The following is a 20,133-nucleotide window of genomic DNA, read 5'->3' as shown; positions in this document are numbered from 1 at the left end:
TTTAACACAGAGTGATTATTTATGGACCTGTGAGCTCTCAATTGCCAAGTGTGGGATGTCCTTAAAAATAGGTCTTCTAAAGTTCGCTTTAAAAAGTGATAGTTAGGGTTGTAAACATACTTCATGGGACTAAAATAGCCAAAATCCTAGTGTTATGCCATTGGGCACTTGTATTGAGATAAATATCCAAAGACAGCATCTTACAGAGCAGCAAAAACTACTATATTTTGAACATCTTAGACTACAGGAAAGATGATTTGTGATACTGTGATATACATATATATATATTTGTTTTTTTCCTGTTTCTGGCACTAGTCTTCTAAAATCCTTGTAATTTACTAATAAGCAAAAAGAGCAATGAGAACATCTTTTGTTATAATATTTGGTCTTTGTTCCTTGGTTCCTGAAATAGCTCCCGAGCCATAAAGGTGAAAGGGGAATCTTTTTACTCACAACAAAACCACATTTGAGTTTGCATTAATGAAGTAACTTTTAGAAAGCCCCTAAGGATGGGGGCTGGTTGCCAGGGGAAGAAAGCAAGCAATCAGAGGGTTGAAACTTTCAGCCTACTCCCCCCACCCCCACCCCCGACCTGCCCCTCCGTGCCCCCCCCAACAAATACACACACCTCTGAGGAGGGAGGAGAGGACAGGAGGCTAAAAATGACCAATGGTCAGTGATTGAATCAATCATGCTTACACAGTGAAATCTCTATAAAAATCCAAAAGGATGGGGTTCAGACAGGTTCTATATTGGTGGGCAAAACACATCCACATGCTAGAGGGGGTGGCTCACTCCAAAGGCAGACATCTCTGTGCTCAGGGCCCTTCTGGACTTCACCTTATGTATCTCTTCAGCTGGCTGCTCACTTTTATCCTTTAATATCCTTTGTAAAACCAGTAATCTAGTAAGCAAACTATTTTCCTGAGTTCTGTGAGCTGCTCCAGCATTTAATCAAATCCAAGGAGGCCATCCTAAGAGTTTCCCATTTATAGCCACCCCCCCACCCCCCCCAGGGGTTATCTTACCATCGCATTCCTAGCTCTGAAGTATTTAGTTAGTAAAGAAAAAAAAAAAGTTAAAAGACTGAGAGTAGTACACAATTAAGAGGTTTCCAAAGATCAAAGAAAAGATAATCCACTCTTACATCTTTTTTTTTTTTTTGACTTTGGAGTCTGAGAGTCTAGTCACCCCATTTCTTTGTAGACCTGGAGGAAAGAAGTTCACTTCCTTTCAAGGGAAATAAAGTGGCGGCTGCCTCTTGGACTCTGTCCCAGGTCTTCTCATAAGCCGGTTTTATAAAATCTTCTCTGTGATGTGAAGTTTCAGCAAACACACACACACAGGTGCACACATAACACATACATCCTCTCATCCAGAAGTCATCAATTCTACTCCCATCATTCACATATGAGAAAACTGAGCCATAGATCTTCAGTGACCCATATGTGCAGCTTCGGGAGAATCAAGACAAGATCTCACATGTCTCAATTCCTATCCCGGTGTTCATTCCATTCCATCACCCTGATAAATTATTCTTTCAAGTCCTCAGTATGAGTGACAACAGCTGCCTGCCACAATAACCTTTTCTACTAACAAGTACATTCAAGTTGGAATATATTCAGAACCCCAACATCTGAGAAAGACGATGAGGTTCTAAAGAGGGGGAGCTGGCCAGGCTGAGTGATCAAGATCTGCGTGCCTGTCTGTCTCTCTTTCTGTCTTAACCTCCCCATATGAAGACTTCTTTGTGTTCATTTCAAGAAGCAGGGCAAGTGTTATTTATCATCCCTAATCCATCTGATCTTCCGAACTTGACTCAGTTTGCCCATGTTTCCTTCAGTATCTGTGGGGGACTGGCTCCAGGACCGCTTGCAGATACCAAAATCCACGGATGCTCAAGTAACTTATATAAAATGGAGCAGTACAGTCAGCCCCCTCCATATCTGCTGGATCTATGCTCTGCTCAAGTCTTCCAGAATCTAGTTTGTACACACAAAGAGATTCTGCACAAAATCAATCAAGAAATTTATACCACTGTGATTCTACCCCTAGCTGGGTAACCTTGAAAAAATACTTAGTGTTTTTAGGTTCTTTTTAAAAATTTTTTTCTTTTTACTAAAGTATAGGTGATTTACAATGTTGCAGCAATTTCTGCCATACAGCAGAGTGACCCAGTCGAGTTTTAGTTTCTTATATGAAATAGAAATTATTTTATCTATCTCATAGGATTATTCTAAATATTAGATGAGATAATTGTGAGTCCTTTTTATTAAGGGTGTCTTTGTTATTTTATACAAAGACAATCCAGGTTCTTACCACTAGAGTAGAAAATAGGGCTCATCTTTCAAGGTTTTCTTGTGTGTTTTGTTTGAATCAAAGAACTGCCATGATAAAGAACTTGATCAAAGTTATTTATGGTAAAACTGAACATTATACTTATCATAGATGTGAAGTTGTTCACTGGATTATACAGGTGAAGGTATAAAGTACTAAAAATATGTGCCTTTCAGTGTATTTTTATATGGCAGAATTTTATGCGTGCCCCTTTTTAGAAAGGGTATTTCCATCAGTTATAAACTGCTGCTCCAAATTGTGTGATAATTTAGATGAAGGTCATTACCAACCCAGATGACCAAACCTGAAAAATATTATTCTCATGTCAGAGACCTTGAAGAAAGAATACTCTAATGGGATTAAAATGTCTTGCAAAGAATTACAACATGAAGAGCTCAAGAAATCTTAATTTGTAAAAGGTCACAGAGTTACAAAAAACATCGCTCATTTCAACTAATTAAATGAAATTTTAGTTAAACGGCACCTTTAAATATTGGTATTGCAGCTGCAAGTGCATTTAAATAGCATTTACGCAGATATAATTACCACAATTAAACATGGGTAGAAGTGGAAACACCATTCTTAATTATATTGATATAATCAGTTTTATTAATGCTTTATAGCAACAAAAGTGACACCTGACAGTAGCACACAATTCATGACTGAACCTAATATTAAGCATTTTAGCATATTAAAGAATCTAAAGCTAGGTAACCAGGGAAAGAAAGAAGTCAAACGAGTTCCTACCTGTGACGATACCATAGTTGGGAGGTTCAAGAATTACTCCATAAAACTGGATGATGTTTCTGTGACTGAGGACACTGAGTATTTCTGCCTGTACAAAAAAAACAAACACAAAATTGCATAAAATTTATAAAAGTCTCACAAATTAGGTTTCCTATTCGATTTTCTTTTACATACATTTATAAAGATGTATATGTGTTCAGCAAGTATGTGATGCTGATAAAACTGTCTTTGGCAGCATTCTTGACAAATTAAGCATTTATATTGAGGCTTCCTGAAAAACTTAAAAAAGAAGTTGGGGTGAATTGGCAATAGAAGAGGTTACCCATCAGCAAGTTAGCAAGACTGACAGCAGAGGAGGATGACTAAGGGAAGATACCATATTTATTTACAGTCAAAGCCCTCTTCCTAAGAGTCAAGTCCATTTTCTCTGCATAATGTCTCCTCCGGGAGTCTGCAACAAGACTGAACTTCTACTGAACAGTCACAAAAAATTGAGGTAGGAGAGTTGCCCTCGTGGTGCAGCAGAAAGGTTGTGCATTTGATCCCTGGCCTCGCTCACTGGGTTAAGGATCCAGCACTGCTGTGAGCTGTGGTGTAGATCACAGATGCGGCAAGGATCCTGTGTTGCTGTGGCTGTGGTATAGGCCAGCAGCTGTAGTTCTGATTGGACCCCTAGTCTGGACACCTCCATATGCCTCGGGCGGCCCTAAAAAGCAAAACAAAAAACAAAAAACAAAAAACAAAAAAATTGAGGTAGGGCTTCTTAACTATTACTGGAATAGATTCAGGTAATACCCAATTATATTATTTATCTAATCATTCATTTAAAATAGATTATTGCTCTTACACTGTGTGTATGCAAGGTATTGTAAAGGATAGACAGGTAGATTCTTGACCTTTGGTGGTGATTTGATAGAGAAGCTATACTTATACTTTGAAATGGATTATATGTTAGAAAACTGTGCTGCAGAGTGTCATGGTAAAAAATAGTGTTTATTGGAGTTCCCATTGTGGCGCAGAGGAAACAAATCCGACTAGGAACCATGAGGTGGCGGGTTCGATCCCTGGCCTCTCTCAGTGGGTTAAGGATCCAGCACTGCCATAAGAGGTGGGGTAGGTCGCAGACGCAGCTCAGATCCCAAGTGGCTGTGGCTGTGGCATAGGCCAGCAGCTACAGCTCCAATTCGACCCTTAGCCTGGGAACCTCCATATGCCAAGGGTGAGGCCCTAAAAAGACACACACACACACACACAAAAGTGTTTATTAAACTTAATTTTTAAATTTTTATTGGAGTATGGTTGACTACAATGTTGTGTTAGTTTCAGGCGTACAGCAAGGTAAATCAATTATATATATATATATATATCTATCTGTTCTTTTTCAGATTCTTTTCCCATATAGGTTAGTACAAAATATTGAGTAGATTTCCCTGTGATATACAGTAGGTCCTTGTTACTTATCTATTTTATATATAGCAGTGTGTATATGTTAATTCCAACCTCTTAATCTATCCTCCCAATGTTCCCCTCTGGTAACTGCTAGTTTGGTTTTGATATTAAACTTAATTCTTAAAATGAAAAAAAAAAAAAAAGGAGTTCAGCGGAAGCAAATATGACTAGCATCCATGAGGTTGCGGGTTTGATCCCTGGACCCGCTTAGTGGGTTAAGGATCCGGCGTTGCTGTGGCTGTGGTGTAGGCCAGGGGCTACAGCTCTGATTTGACCTCTAGCCTGGGAACCTGCATATGATGTGGGTGTGGCCCTAAAAAGACCAAAAAAAAAAAAAAAGAAAATGCAAAAAAATAGAGATATCATTCTCTAGATTAACTAAATCACATGTAGTCATTAAAATTTTATTACTTTTGGGATTCCCATCGTGGCTCAGTGGTTAACGAACCTGACTAGCATCCATGAGCATGTGGATTCAATCCCTGACCTTGCTCAGCAGGTTAAGGATCCAGCTTTGCTGTGAGATGTAGTGTATGTTGCAGACTTGGCCCAGATCTGGCATTGCTGTGGCTGTGGCTATAGCTCCGATTCAACCCCTAGCCTGGGAACTTCCATATGCTGCAGGTGTGGCCCTAAAAAGACAAAAAATTTTTTATTACTTTTGTGGAGATAAAATATGGCCAATCAAGAGTTATAAGTACAGTGAAGGAATGTCAGCAATTAATGAAAATGGAGGTGTCTTGGTCAGAAAGGAGACTCCCCTTTGGGACTCTGCATACTGAATTAGTGTTATTTATTATACCTTTTTTTTTTTTCATTGTAAGAGTTGGGGTTTCTTTAAAAATATTGTGAAATCTGTTTTGAAGGTGGTGTGACTAGGTAGAAAACAGAAGTTTGAGGGCTGACATGGGGTCAATACGGGAAAATGAGGACGGAACATTATCAGTGATTAAATGAGACATTTATCAAGGTGGATTTGATAGTTTTTCTTATAAGGATTGAAGGGGGCTATCAAAATGATTCCTTAAGATTCTCTGAGTGTCCACTGTGTGTAGAGGTTCTGTCTTCATCAAACTTTTCATAGTTTATTTTTCCAAGTAGGGAGAAAATGTATTAGTTGGGCAATAAATACAATTATTCATCCATATGGCAATTTTATTTCTCATTAAATAATCATAAATGAATTTTATTGTAAAAATACGGTTCATGGGAAGTTTGCAAATCACAAGCCCTCTATTTTTTTTTATTGGAACATAGTTGATTTATAATGTGTATTAGTTCCTGGTACACAGCAAAGTGATTCATATATATACACACACACACCTTTTTTTCAGATGCTTTTCCACTATGACATATTATAAGATATTGAGTATAGCTCTCTGTAGGACCTTGTTATATCTTTTATATACAGTAGTTTGTATCTGCTAATCTCAAACTCCTAATTTAACCCTCTCTCCCATCTTTCCCCTTTGGTAACCAGAAGTTTGCTTTCTATATTTGTGACTCTGTTTCTGTTTTGCAAATAAGTATCAAGTTTCAGATTCCATTTACAAGTGATACATGGTATTTGTCTTCATCTGATTTACTTCACTTAAAATGATAATCTCCAGGTCCATCCATGTTGCTGCAAGTGGCATCATTTCATTCATTTTTATGGTTGAGTAGTATTCCGTTGTGTGTGTGTGTGTGTGTGTGTGTGTGTGTGTGTGTGTATACACCACATCTTTATCCATTGATCTGTCATTGGACGTTTAGGTTGCTTCCATGTCTTGGCTATTGTAAATAGTAATAAGTGGCAGATCAAATCTTTGTGAATAAAGCATGAGAGTTCAATGTGAGGAAGCAATAATATTGGGGCTAGTATTGGTCAAAATAGGGGAGTGCTAGCCTTCGGCATATTTTGTATATTCTTTGGGGTATCAAAATCCTGCGACCTTTAAAAGTGTTTGTATCAATAAAAAATAAATTCAAGAATACTCTGGGAGTTCCCACTGTGGCTCAGTGAAAATGAATCCAGCTAGTATCCAGGAGGATGTGGGTTCAATCTCTGGCCTTGCTCAGTGGGTTAAGGACCCGGTGTTGCTGTGAACTGTGGTGTTGGTCACAGACGCAGCTTGGGTCCTGCATTGCTGTGGCTGTGGCGTGGGCCAGCAGCTGTAGCTGTGATTCAACCCCTAGCCTGGGAACTTCCTTAAGCTGCAGGTGTGGCCCTAAAAAAAGCAACAACAACAACAACAACAAAAAGAATATTCTGAATCCTTGGATGACCATTTCATAATTCAGCACATGGGATTTTCAGTGTTCCAGCTAGTTTTTGTGTTTACATTAGAGATATTGCCAAATGATACCCTGGAGAGAGAATTTATCTCTCCAAGTATTGGTAAACATGTCTAGCAGCTCTTGAGTAGGCATATGCTAATGACAAAATAACAACCATTACCTTGTGTCCTTTTGTTGTGCTCATATTTTAATTTTTTACAGTTATGAAAAACTCTTCCAAATAATTTACAAGTAAAAGATACTTTATAAGACTTTACATTCCAATTTTTTACTAAGAATTTGATTTAACATCATGAAAACGACATGCTACTTTAGAGTGCTGTACTTGTTTCATGGAAATGGGCTAATAACAAGCAGAGGTAGATTAAATAAGTAAGTGGTATCTGCAGTAACTGAAGGTCAAGTGATACCATGTTAGCAATTCAAACACGCTCAACAGAAATACCTGGAATTAACTGAGATACTAAAACCTGCACTATAGCAGCCACTATCTGATGGCAAGGCGATGTATTTAGCTAGACTTGCCTTTATAATTACCTGCTTGCCAACAATTCATTAATGAAAACTGTTATAGTAAATATGCACCAAATAATTTTTTCTTTAATTGTTGTTTTCCTGATTGAAATTCTGGGGTACTCTAGCAAATGGACTGCCTATCAATATAATGGATTAGTGGTTCAAAAAAGTTCGCCATTAATGATGAAGGCTAAAATAACACTCTATTGCGCCAAAAAATGTAAATATATTTTTACACTATTAAAATCAACAAAACATTAATTTTTAGTACATATAATTTGATGAAAATTGTTCATTTCTATTGTATTGATTTTATGGTTGCATTTTTATTTAACTGAAAAATTGATTTTGATTTTATAAGAGCGATACACAATAAAGAGATACTTAGATTTGTATTTATGTATACTTAAATTACATTGAACTAATAATTTTAGTCAACACTGGAAATCCAGATGACTTAATTTTTCTGTGTAAAGAATTTACATTTAGGGAGTTCCTGTTGTGGTGCAGCGAAAATGAATCCGACTAGTAACTGTGAGGTTGTGGGTTTGATCCCTGGCCTCACTCAGGAGTTAAGGATCCAGCGTTGCCATAAGCTATGGTGTAGGTTGCAGACGTGGCTCGGATCCTACATTGCTGTGGCTGTGGTGTAGGCTGGCAACTGTAGCTCCGATTAGACCCCTAGCCTGGGAACCTCCATATGCCTTGAATGCAGCCCTAAAACACACACACACACACACACACAAAGAATTTACATTTATTTCTCAATTTGCAAAATGCTATTGTAGGGACTCTAACATATACTTGTATGTCAACACTCATAGCTGCATTATTCACAGCAGTCAAAAGGTAGAGACAGCTCAAGTGCTCATCAAGTGTTGAAGAGATAAATAAAATGTAATATATAGATAGAATATTATTCAGTCATAAAAAGTAATTAAGTTCTGATACTTGCTACAACATAGATGAACCCTTGAAAGCATTATGCTAAGTGGAGTAAGCCAGACACAAAAGGATAAATATTGGATGATTCCACTCATAGGACATATCTCCAATTGGCAAATTCAGAGATTAGAAAGAATGGAGATTAGAGGTTACCAGGGCCTGGAAGAGGAAGGAATGGGGAGTTATCTCTTATGTGGAGAGTTTCTGTTTGGACTGATGAACAATGTTGGAAATAGACAGTGGTCATGGCTGGTTACAACACTGTGAATATAATTAATGACAACTGAATTGTATACTTAAATATGCTTAAAATGACAAACATTATGCTATATGTATTTTACCACAACCATCATTAAAAATGTTTTTAAAAAGTTATTCTAGACTTTTGCAGAGATGAATGATCACAGCCTATTTACTAATCATCCCAAAGTTACAGAACCCAAGGTCTAAATATCCTTGGGATACATAAGTAGTTTATTTAGGTAGGACCTGAGGATTTCAAGAAAGAATGGGACAGACTATAGCAATTTTAACTCAGGCTCAAAGACTCTCCATTAAATAAAGAATCCTAATGTGACAGAAAAGTAGACATTCATAAGAATGTCTAACAGTAATGTCCTTATTAGAGCACAAAAATGTCTATACAGATATTGTGTTTGCAACAAGGTATGTGTCTGCTCCCATTGTTTCTAGTCAGGGCCAATCGAGCTGCAGCTGCCAGCCTAAACCACAACCACAGCAATGCCATATTTGAGCCACGTATGCGACCTACACCACACAGCTCACAGCAATGCTGGATCCTTAATCCACTGAGTGAGGCCAGGGATCAAACCTGCATTCTCATGGATACTAGCCGGGTTCATTACCACTGAGCTATGATGGGAACTCCTGTTAGTTTTATTTTAACTGGCAATTCTATGCATTTATGTGGGGAGATGAGTCATTAGTTCAGTTGGCTATGGTTCCAGAAGCTGACCAGCAGGTTGTAAATGGCTAATCCAATCAGAGAGAATAAGAGAAGCTGAATATCATAATTTAACTAAATTTAAGTTCAGGGGAAGTTAAGTTTTAATTCCCTTCCCTTAAACTATTTTCAACAGTTTTATAATAAGATTTAAAATTAATTAGTGTCTTCTTCTTCTGAACAATCCCTTTCCCTCAATTCAAAACTTTTTTCAACCTAATCCCCGATTTTTAATTTGTTTCTTTGATCCTGGAGAGCTGCGACAGAATCATTAAAAATTCTGTGGTTTTTGTTTCTTTTAATTGAAGTAAAAATAAAATAAGTAAAGCTTGCTTTACATTTAAAAATATTCCATTGATTCAGTCTATATGTATTTATGTGATAACATATTTAAAATAAAGTTGAGGCGTTCCCTGGTTCCCTAGCAGGTGAAGGATCTGGTGTTGTCACTGTTGTGCCTTGGGTCACTGCTGTGGCTTGGGTTTGATCCCTGGCCCGAGAACTTCCGCATGCCGCAGGTGTGGCTAAAAAAAAGAAAATGAATAAAAGGAGTTCACTTCTTTTTGTGAAACAAAGCAAACATACCTACATCACTCTATTGATTACTGTAAAATGAACCAGTAGGTTATGAAGACTCATATCATGAGGCTAGTAGATTCCATTTACGTCTTATATTAGGAATAGGCTTTTCTCCCTGGTTAACAGCCTCTATGTAGCTGCAGAACTGTGTCTCCCAGAGTCCGTGACCCCGATCCCCATGGACCCTGATCTCTGAGGTCCTCAGCAATTCCAAGATTCTGATTCCATCAGAGTATGATAGTCAAAGAAAGAAAAGTGGTTCATCCCATCATTCAGAGGAAGCAGTCTCCTTACTACACTGTGCACTCAAGGTCAAAGTCTCTCTCCAAAGACAGCTCTGTCTCCAGAATATCAATCTGATCCAGGGTCAGTACAGTCCCTCAAAGTTCAAGAAGACATGATTAAAAAAAAAAAAAAGAATTATATGTATAACGAGAGAGATGGGGAAGAAATAAAATGACATATGAATTGTGGTTATCTCTAGGTAGCAAAAAGAATCACAAATGATTTAAAGTTTTTACATATTCCCCAAATTCTTTATAATAACCTATGTAATTTTTTAATCAGAAAAAAGCAAAAACATGGCACAAATGAACCTATCTACAAAAGAGAAACAGAGTCACAGACATAGAGAACAGACTTGTGGTTACCAAAGGGGAGGGAACAGGGAGTGGGATCAGCTGGGAGTCTGGGGTTAGTGGATGACAACTATTCCATTTAGAACGCATAAGCAATGAGGTCCTACTGCACCGCACAGGGAGCTATATCCAATCTCCAGGGACAGAACATGATGGAAGATAACATGAGAAAGAGAATGTACGTATGTGAATGACTGGATCACTATGCTGTACAGCAGAAACTGGCACAACACTGTAAATCAACTACTCTTAAAAAAAAAAAAAGCAATAAAGCATGTTGTGTAAAGACCAGAGCATATAAATATAACATTTAAAATACTGATTTGCGTGGAAATTCTGATTTTTCCCTAGGATTGGATCAGGAACCTTCCCAGAACTACCCTAGGCATATAAAAACTAGTTTAGTTAACCTCTGAGATATGAGTTTCTCTTGACATGGCTCCAGAACAAACTAGTGTTCACTTGGGTTATTCTTGAAGAAAGCCATGTGTTCTGAGACCATGAGACAAAGGTGCTGGACACTGAGTACACGGCTTCAGAGTCTGGCTCAGTGTTTTATTAAATGATCTTCCTCTCCTTTCTGCCATTTGCTCCTGTGGCCTGCTGCTCTTGAGAGAAGGCTTTCCTACTGTGCTCATCCTGCAAAATATCTAATACAATATCGCATGAGGGAGGAAGATACCTTACGTATGTGGGCAGCACGCAATAATATTCAAAGAGTGGATAAAAAAATAGCATTTGACGACAGTAACATTGTGTTTAAATAACTGCCACTGAGAGTTCATGGTAGGTAAATGTTTATTCTGAACAGGACAGCGAGAAGAGTAAAATGCCCATGGGTGTGGATTTGCTCCAATATTCTTTCTGTTCTTTTCACACCCATAAGAGTTAAGGCTACTATTTCATAAGAATGAAAGTCAATACATTACATAACCACAGGAGAAGCCACACCGAAATTATGTTCACCAGCTCATTGTTGACTTAAACTTTCAGAATGATGGCTACAAGTTGCCTCTTGCAGGTTCTATAGCTTGCAACAATCAAATGGGCACAGTTTCTTGAAAGCCCTTCCCTGCTTGGCTACTCTCAAGCATACCCTCATTGTACTTTTTCAGATTCCAAATGCAGAAGCTTGCTTAGTTTTAAACTTTCCAGTTCCGAAGTTCCAATTTTCTACCCAATGCATTGTACAGTTTCCTTCCTTCCTTCCTTTTTTTTTTTTTTTTTTTTGGTCTTACACTTACGGCATATGGAAGTTCCCAGGCTGGGGGCTGATTGGAACTGCAGCTGTGGGCCACAGCCACAGCCACAGCCACACCAGATCTGAGCTGGTGGCAACACTGGATCCTTCACCCACTGAGTGAGGTCACAGAGGCTATGTCAGGTTCTTAACCTGCTGAGCCATAATGGCAACTCCTGCATTTTACCATATACATTCCCCAAATCACAGGTGCAAGTAAGCCAACCTCTTGTCAAGCCCACACTTCCCATACTCACCATGCAAGATGCTCCACTACCACACCCTGAGAAATGGGAGCCCTGATGCTCAGTAGTGGGGCTACATTTCACGCAGGCTCCCTACTACGGACTGACTACATTCCCCCCAAATTCAGATGTTGAAACTTAACCCTCCATGTGCCGGTATTTGGAGGTGGACCCTGTAGGAGTTCATCAGGTCATGAGGGTGGAGCCGTCCTGAATGGGATTAGTGCCCTTATAAAAGTGACCCAGAGAGCTCTCTCACCCCCTCCTCCTGCCATGTGCGGATACAGCAAGAACACGGCCATCTGTGAACCAGAAAGTGGGTTCTCACCAGAAACCGAATCTGCTAATGACTTGATCTTCGACTTCCCAGCCTCCAGAACCGTGAGGAATAAATGTTGTTTACAAGCCATTCCATCTTTGGCATTCTGTTACAGCACCTGAACAGACTAAGACGGCCCTCTTCCTAGGCTTGGGCTGGTATCACAAAAGTGTGCAGTGAATGAACCAGGCCTCTTAGGAACAGGACGGGCTTGAAAAGACAAGGCACACCAATCTTCCCAGTAGAGCATACCTCTTATCTTTATCCCCCAGAGCTCAGGACTACTGTATTTAACAGTGGGATGTTAGGGACAAGGGGAAATTCTTGGTTTAAAAACTCCTAGGATATAACTACAGATGGGATAAATTCATTTGAGTAATTAAAAAAAAAAAACAAAAAACACCAACTCCTAGGAGTTTCCGTCATGGCGCAGTGGTTAACGAATCCGACTAGGAACCATGAGGTTGCGGGTTCGATCCCTGCCCTTGCTCAGTGGGTTAACAATCTGGTGTTGCCGTGAGCTGTGGTGTAGGTTGCAGACGTGGCTCGGATCCCGCCTTGCTGTGGCTCTGGTGTAGGCCAGCAGCTACAGCTCTGACTGGACCCCTAGCCTGGGAACCTCCATATGCCTCGGGAGCGGCCCAAGAAATGGCAAAAAGACAAACAAACAAACCAACCAACCCTCCTAAAACAGTACTTACAAATCTATGAGGCAAAACACCCAGCTCTCTCAGGCAAGAAGTGGGCAGACTGTCCCTCCCCTTCTGACTATTTCAGGCTCTGATTATAAAGATAACTGAGGCAGAATGCTCACCCTCAGTAATCAGATTTATATGTATCACATCACGGGAACCAGGGTCAAAAACAAGAAAATACTGTTTCATTCCCTGCATTTTTACTCCAAGAATATCATGGCCAGGGGCGTTTTCCTAAAATAAAAATGCGATTCTTACATGTATGGCAAGATGAAAAAACCAGCGGCCACTCCTAAAAGCTCAGTGCTATAGAACAATTTCAAAAGTAGGCTTAGATGATTTTCAGTCCTGTATTTATTTAATCAAGAGTCATACCCACGTTGTGCTCTTGGAATCACTTTAGGCTTAATGAGACCCATTCAACCACACAGTCACATGACAAGCAGCAAAGCTCACAGTTCTGTAGGTTAAATGTGGCTTTTTAGGTATTCAGGGAAATAAAGAAGGATAAATGAGAATTCACATTGTGGCCCAACAGAAATGAAGCTGACTACCATCCGTGAGGATGCAGGTTCAATCCCTGGCCTTGCTCAGCGGGTGAAGGTTCCAGCATCGCAGATGCGGCTTGGATCTGGGCATTGCTGTGGCTGTGGTGTAGACCAACAGCTATAGCTCTGATTAGACCCCTAGCCTGGGAACCTCCATATGCCATGGGTGTGGCCCTAAAAAGACAAAAAGAAAGGATAAATGAACTGAATTTAGGTTCCATAATTTAATACATCCTACATTCCTCATGGTGTTTGATATCACAAAGACTTTTCTTTTGTGGGGGAAAGGCTAGAAATACTAAGAAGGAAAAATGCACCAGTTATACTGCTCACTCTTCATGAAGAGCCAAGAGGGAGTCATACAGGATGCATTCCCCATGCCACTGGTGCTGGGAAGTCTCTTGCTCAATGGTTTTCCTGGTGGATTGCAGCAGACTCACCACGTCACCACGTGCAGCTGCTGGGACAGCCAGCAGCTTGGGCTCCCCTCCAGCGATCAGGCTGCTGCTCTCTAGATAAGTACATCCCCAACTAAGGACAGACTAACCCGGCAGGATGGAAGGGTGGCTAAAACTGAATGAAATAAATAGTGAAGATTTATGAACAGGGATTAAGAGCTATCTCCAAGGCATGAAAAGGCTAGGAGATTTTACATTCTCTCTGTTCACAATAGAAGGTCACTGCGATGACATGAAAAAGTCAAATATATTGTAAGCAACCTGTATTCAGTTTGAGTGACAAAAGCACATTCAAACACCCAACTTTCTACTAAACAATTTATGGGCGTTCCCATCATGGCACAGTGGTTAACGAATCCGACTAGGAACCATGAGGTTTCGGGTTCGATCCCTGCCCTTGCTCAGTGGGTTAAGGATCGGGCGTTGCCGTGAGCTGTGGTCTAGGTCGAAGACGCAGCTCGGATCCCGTGTTGCTGTGGCTCTGGTGTAGGCTGGTAGCTACAGCTCTGATTAGAACCCTATCCTGGGAATCTCCATATGCCTCGGGAGCGGCCCAAGAAATGGCAAAAAGACAAACAAACAAACCAAAACAAAACAAAGCAATTTATGTAACTTGGTCAAAGAGATCACTTGGAACTAAAATTACACAGAGGGTGGGGGAAAAAATGTAATTGTAATGTATACATGTAAGGATAACCTGAAAAAAAAATAAACTAAGAGTCATGACCAAAAAAATAAAATAAAATAAAATAAAATTACACAGAAAACCCCTCAGAACTAAGCCCTTGAATAAGACTTGAAGTATGAACTAATGAAGGATTATGCTTTTAAAAAGACAGAAAAAGAAGAAAGAAAGAAAGAAAGAAAGAAAGAAGAAAGAAAGAAAGAAAGAAAGAAAGAAAGAAAGAAAAGCAATATAATTTAATCAAATACTAAGGTGAGTGGAAATTTAAATTCAAATTCAGAAATGGATGGCCCTGGAGCCACCTGGTCACTCCGGACCTTGTTTTTAGTTCCTAGAAAATTACTTGGTTGGACAAAATTCTCTTCCAGATGCCTTCGTTCTCTAAATTTCTATCCATTTCTATGAAAAATAAACCCCCCAAATGTGTGTGTGAGTGTATATGCATACATACATACATACATATATATGTGTGTGTGTGTGTGTGTATTTTTTTTTTGGGGGGGGGGGCTGCACCTCCAGCATAAGGAGGTTCCTAGGCTAGGGGTCGAACTGGAGCTACAGCTGCCAGCCTACACTGCAGCCACAGTAACACCGGATCCAAGCTGCATCTGTGACCAATACCACAGCTCATGGCAACACCGGATCCTTAACCCACTGAGCGAGGCCAGGGATTGGACCGCGTCCTCATGGATGCTAGTCAGATTCGTTTCTGCTGAGCTGAGCCATGATGGGAACTCTACAAACTGATGTAATATTAACAGTGCTTTATGCAGAGTGGGTACTCAACAAATATTTGGTAATGTGAACTGAGGTAATTAACCATGGTGTGCTAAGACATCCTCTGGAGTCAAACAGGCTGGAGCATGAATTGTGGCTCTGCCACCTCTAAGCTGGGTGACTTTGAGTAAGTTATTTAACCTCTCTGGGCCCCAGTCTCCTCATTTGTAAAATGGGAACAGTAACCCTACCCCAGTATCTAGCAAATACCAGGTGCTTAACCAATGCAAATTCTTTTCTCTGACAGCTTTCCCCTTCCTTTATAATCAATTTATCATTCAGAGTCAAGTCAAGCTTATGGACAAAGATTCAAATCTCTTTCAGCAGTGGATGACTCAAAAAATTTTTTTAATAATTCTAACTTCATAATTGGCTTGTTTTAGTTAGTGTCATATATTTATCAAATTCAACTTCTCATGTTTATCTATGTTTTTACCTAAACATAGCACTTTAACATCCCCAAAGCACTTTCTTACATTATTTGATTCTCACAAATTAAGTATTTTATCATATTTAAGAGTTAAGAAAACTGGGTCATTGATTTGATTTGTTCAGGCTCCCATTTCTCCAGAAGTCCAGTAAATGTTGTAATAAAGTTGGAATCTAGGTCTTCTACTTTGCCTCTTTTTATATATTTCCCCCTTTCTGTCTTCAAAAAAAAATCCAATAAAAATATGAGTCCTTTCAGCTAAGTATTTTTTTAATTAAAAGCTGCCTCTGCTCAAGGAGATTCCAATTTGTAGATTCCTCTATAATAATAGCTAGTATGTACTGAATCCTGCTATGCCAAGCACTTCATATAGTCTAAATTTCTTTCTTTCTTTCTTTCTTTTTTTTTGGTCTTTTTAGGGCCGCACCCTCAGCATATGGAGGTTCCCAAGCTAGGGGTCCAATCAGAGCAGTAGCCATTGGCCTACAACCACAGCCACAGCAACGCTGGATCCTTAACCCACTGAGCAAGGCCAGGAGTCAAACCCATGTCCTTGTAGATACTAGTCAGATTCGTTTCCACTGAGCCATGACGGGAAAGCCTGAATTTTTTTTTAAATGTTTCTGTTTGTTTTTCAGTTTGTGTTCTTGCTCATTTATTCTGAAATGTTTTATATTTGTTGTGAATACATTCGCTAATGTTATTTAGTGACGGAATCCATCTGGAGAACTAAAGCATAACATAAAATAATTCTAAATCACTTGCATACTTTTTGGAGCACAAGTACTTATTTGTCTTTTTTGTTTGTTTGTTTTGGCCGTGCCTGAGGCATGTGGAAGCTCCAGGGCCAGGAATGGAACCTGTGCCACAGCAGTGACCTAACCTGCTGCAATGACAACACCAGATACTTAACCTGCTGCACCACAAAATAACCTTATTTATCTTTATTTCGAATACATATAGGATGAAGAAATTAAAGGAAGAAATGGAAGGGGTGGAAGTTGCTGAAAATAATCATATTTTTGAAAGGTGACTGACGTAAAGATCGTTCTGCCCGATGCGTATATATATACGCCACTGGTAGACTGAGATTTCTAATCTTCATAGCAAACTATGAGTGAGGGTCTTCTACTCTGCCCTTCACTAGGCTCAGAGAACTTTAAAAACTTGCCCAAGGGCCCAGAAAATGGCAAAGCCGGGTAGTTTAAACACAGGTCGTCTTAAGTCAAAGCCCCGGTTATAATCACCCATTTTACTTTACAAGCCTAATTTGAATATAGAATGGAATGTTAATTTATAGAACATCCCAAAATCACAACAGGAAATTCCAACGCTCTCTCTTTGGTTATGATGCAGGTGCCTCATACCCCTGAAAGGAAAGTTATATTCCTTATACATCTTTTTGAAAGGAATACTTTGAAATTGAACAGCTGAGAGTCCTTCCTTGTCCTTCTCCTTGACTTAATTGCACCCTGAACACAATCGCCCATTAGCTAAAGATCAGGTACTCTGAGCATAATTGCCTGTGGGTTAAAGGTGATTAGCATACGATGTTTTTCAGGAACTTTCCTAGTTTGTTCTAATCTCTGATCAATATGTTTCCCAAGTACTGTTATTCTAGACAATGACCTAGAAGACACCATCATGAACATCTCCTGACCCCAGCTTTGATGACAAAGAAAGAAGAATGCATGTTGTCCCAATCCTGATTCCTATCTCAAAACCTGTTTTTCTCCTTTTTACTATAAAACTCCTTGCAATTCTTTCTTTCTTTCTCTCTCTCTCTCTCTCTCTCTCTTTCTTCTTTCTTTCTTTCTTTCTTTTTCTTTCTTTTTTTGTCTTTTTGCCATTTCTTGGGCTGATGCCGAGGCACATGGAGGTTCCCAGGCTAGGGGTCTAATCGGAGCTGCAGCCACTGGCCTACACCAGAGGCACAGCAACACGGGATCCGAGCCGCATCTGCAACCTAGACCACAGCTCACGGCAACACCGGATCCTTAACCCCACTGAGCAAGGCCAGGGATCAAACCCGAAACCTCATGGTTCCTTGTCGGATTCATTAACCACTGAACCACAACGGGAACTCCTGCAATTCTTTTTTAGGGAGGACACAGTCTTCAAGGCATTAGCCTGCTGTGACCCTCCTTTGCCTGGCAAAGAAATAAAGCTATTTTTTTTCTCCTTTACCCAAAACTCTGTCTCTGCATTTCAATTCAGCACCAGGAGACAGAGGCTGAATTCCGGCAACAGTTACTTACAGAAGCGTGAGAAACAACTCGTCAACTCCCTCTTAGGGCTTCAGCCGCTGCCCCCACTGCCAGATTTCCATGCCTTCCTGACACTCAACTGTGCCAGATCGAGTCAAGAACGAAGATCTAATTCTCCACAGGCACTAGACCATCAGGCCAGCCGGCAACGACCAAATTTATAGCTAATAAAACCAGTTAATTGCACAGCATGAAGCACCCTCTCTCTAGGCAAAAATTACATGGTTAGGAATTTGGAGCGACTCTCACAATCTGATTAGCTAAGTGCTTTATAATATTACTCTACAGTGCAACAGAGTTTGATTATTTACATCCCATAAGAGAAATGTTTGCTACATTTATTATGGAAATCTGCAAAATCATTTAGAGGAACTCAGGCAAATTTAATTTTTAAACAGTCTGAAAAGTCCTTTCATATCTTGTAGACAGTATCTAACATATCTGGATTCTTCAGCTAAATCAATGATTTCACTATTTCTGGATGCTGTCAGCATACGCAAACAATAACTAATGACAAAGGCATGTGTGTGATCTCCCAGACTCTGAGTGGGAAAAAAAAGTACCAAACTCCAACAAATACACAGTAAAAATAATATGGATTCACAGATTCTTAAGATCATTTCTCCCCTCAAGGTCTGATGAAAAGAGTAACCTCCACTGAAGCGAATCCTCCAATATTACTAACCATCCCCACCAACCAAGATAATCTTTTTTTTTTTTTTTTTGGTCTTTTTGCTATTTCTTTGGGCTGCTCCCGCGGCATATGGAGGTTCCCAGGCTAGGGGTTGAATCGGAGCCGTAGCCACTGGCCTACGCCAGAGCCACAGCAACGCGGGATCCAAGCCACGTCTGCAACCTACACCACAGCTCACGGCAACGCCAGATCCTTAACCCACTGAGCAAGGGCAGGGATCGAACCCTCAACCTCATGGTTCCTAGTCGGATTCGTTAACCACTGCGCCACGACGGGAACTCCGAGATGATCTTTTTTTTTCTACTAACCTTCATGCTGGAATGTAAGCCTTTATTTGTGTTTGGTGGAGATAGTGAAAGATAACATCTGAAGGTTAAAGTTTACGTTATAGGTTTTCTTAAGCCTAAAAATTCTTTTTATAGCCACACCTGTGGCAGAGGGAAGTTCTCAGGCTAGGGGTCAAATCAGAGCTAAGGCTGCCAGCCACAGCCACAGCCACAGCAATACCAGATCCGAGCTGTATCTGTGACCTACACCACCGCTCATGGCAATGCTGGATCCTTAACCCACCAAGTGGGGCCAGGGTTTGAACTTGCATTCTCATGGATACTAGTTGTGTTCTTAACTTGCTGAGCCACAACGAGAACGACTCAATTTTCTTCATACGTCTTATTTTTCAAGTTTGGGAGTTATTTTACCTAAGTGTATTCAAAGACATCAGTCATTCTGAAAACGTATTTAAGTAATTGGTATTTGGTAAAACCACCTGACTGAATGTATCCACTGTGAGCCTGACACAGGGGTATGGTGTAAGCCTGGTTATTGTGGCTCTCCTCAAAATCATCTTTGTATTCCTTCCATCAAAAAGAAATTGTTTGATGTTCTTTAGTTAATCATATAAGGTTATAATTTAAGTAAAATGGTCTTAGCAAAAGGAGTATTTTTCTGAACAACTGGTTTGTTTTTATCCCTTTGCTCAACAATCTACCATGTTACATTTTTCAAGTTGACTGCTTAGAACATTGAGACCCAAATTTGCTGCCTACATCTAGAAAGTATAAAGACCCTCATGAGCATGTTTTTATCACCCTTACTTCATTCCTGCTTCCATTCTGTCTTTCTACCATGTTTCGCTTTTGCCCCATTTTCCTATTTTAATTTTTAAAGACCTCACAATTATTAGCTGCCTTAAGTCATTTTGGCAAGGTCATATAATAAAACAGTCTTCTATGGTATATCTCAAATTGGAGTCTTCAAGATAAACTTTCAGGGGTCCACAGATAGATCCTTGGTGGTCCATCAAGTGAAAACTCAAACGCT

At 39.8% G+C, this 20,133-nt stretch overlaps 1 protein-coding gene across 4 annotated transcripts in view; it reads right to left on the bottom strand.

The window, feature by feature from the left end:
• The window catches only part of MAP3K20 (mitogen-activated protein kinase kinase kinase 20), a 204,979-nt gene that overhangs the window by 106,594 nt on the left and 78,252 nt on the right, over window positions 1-20,133 (bottom strand). For all 4 annotated transcript variants that reach the window (XM_047772900.1, XM_047772902.1, XM_047772899.1 and 1 more), the window contains exon 3: window positions 3,085-3,172. In XM_047772900.1, the coding sequence (XP_047628856.1) occupies window positions 3,085-3,172 (88 nt within the window). The remainder of the gene's footprint in view (window positions 1-3,084; window positions 3,173-20,133) is intronic.

This window comes from Phacochoerus africanus, chromosome 3 (genome assembly GCF_016906955.1).
Source record: "Phacochoerus africanus isolate WHEZ1 chromosome 3, ROS_Pafr_v1, whole genome shotgun sequence".
NCBI classification, from domain to species: Eukaryota; Metazoa; Chordata; class Mammalia; order Artiodactyla; family Suidae; genus Phacochoerus; species Phacochoerus africanus.
The sequence above is the reverse complement of the archived record's forward strand: the minus strand, read 5'-3'. Positions and strand labels throughout refer to the sequence as shown.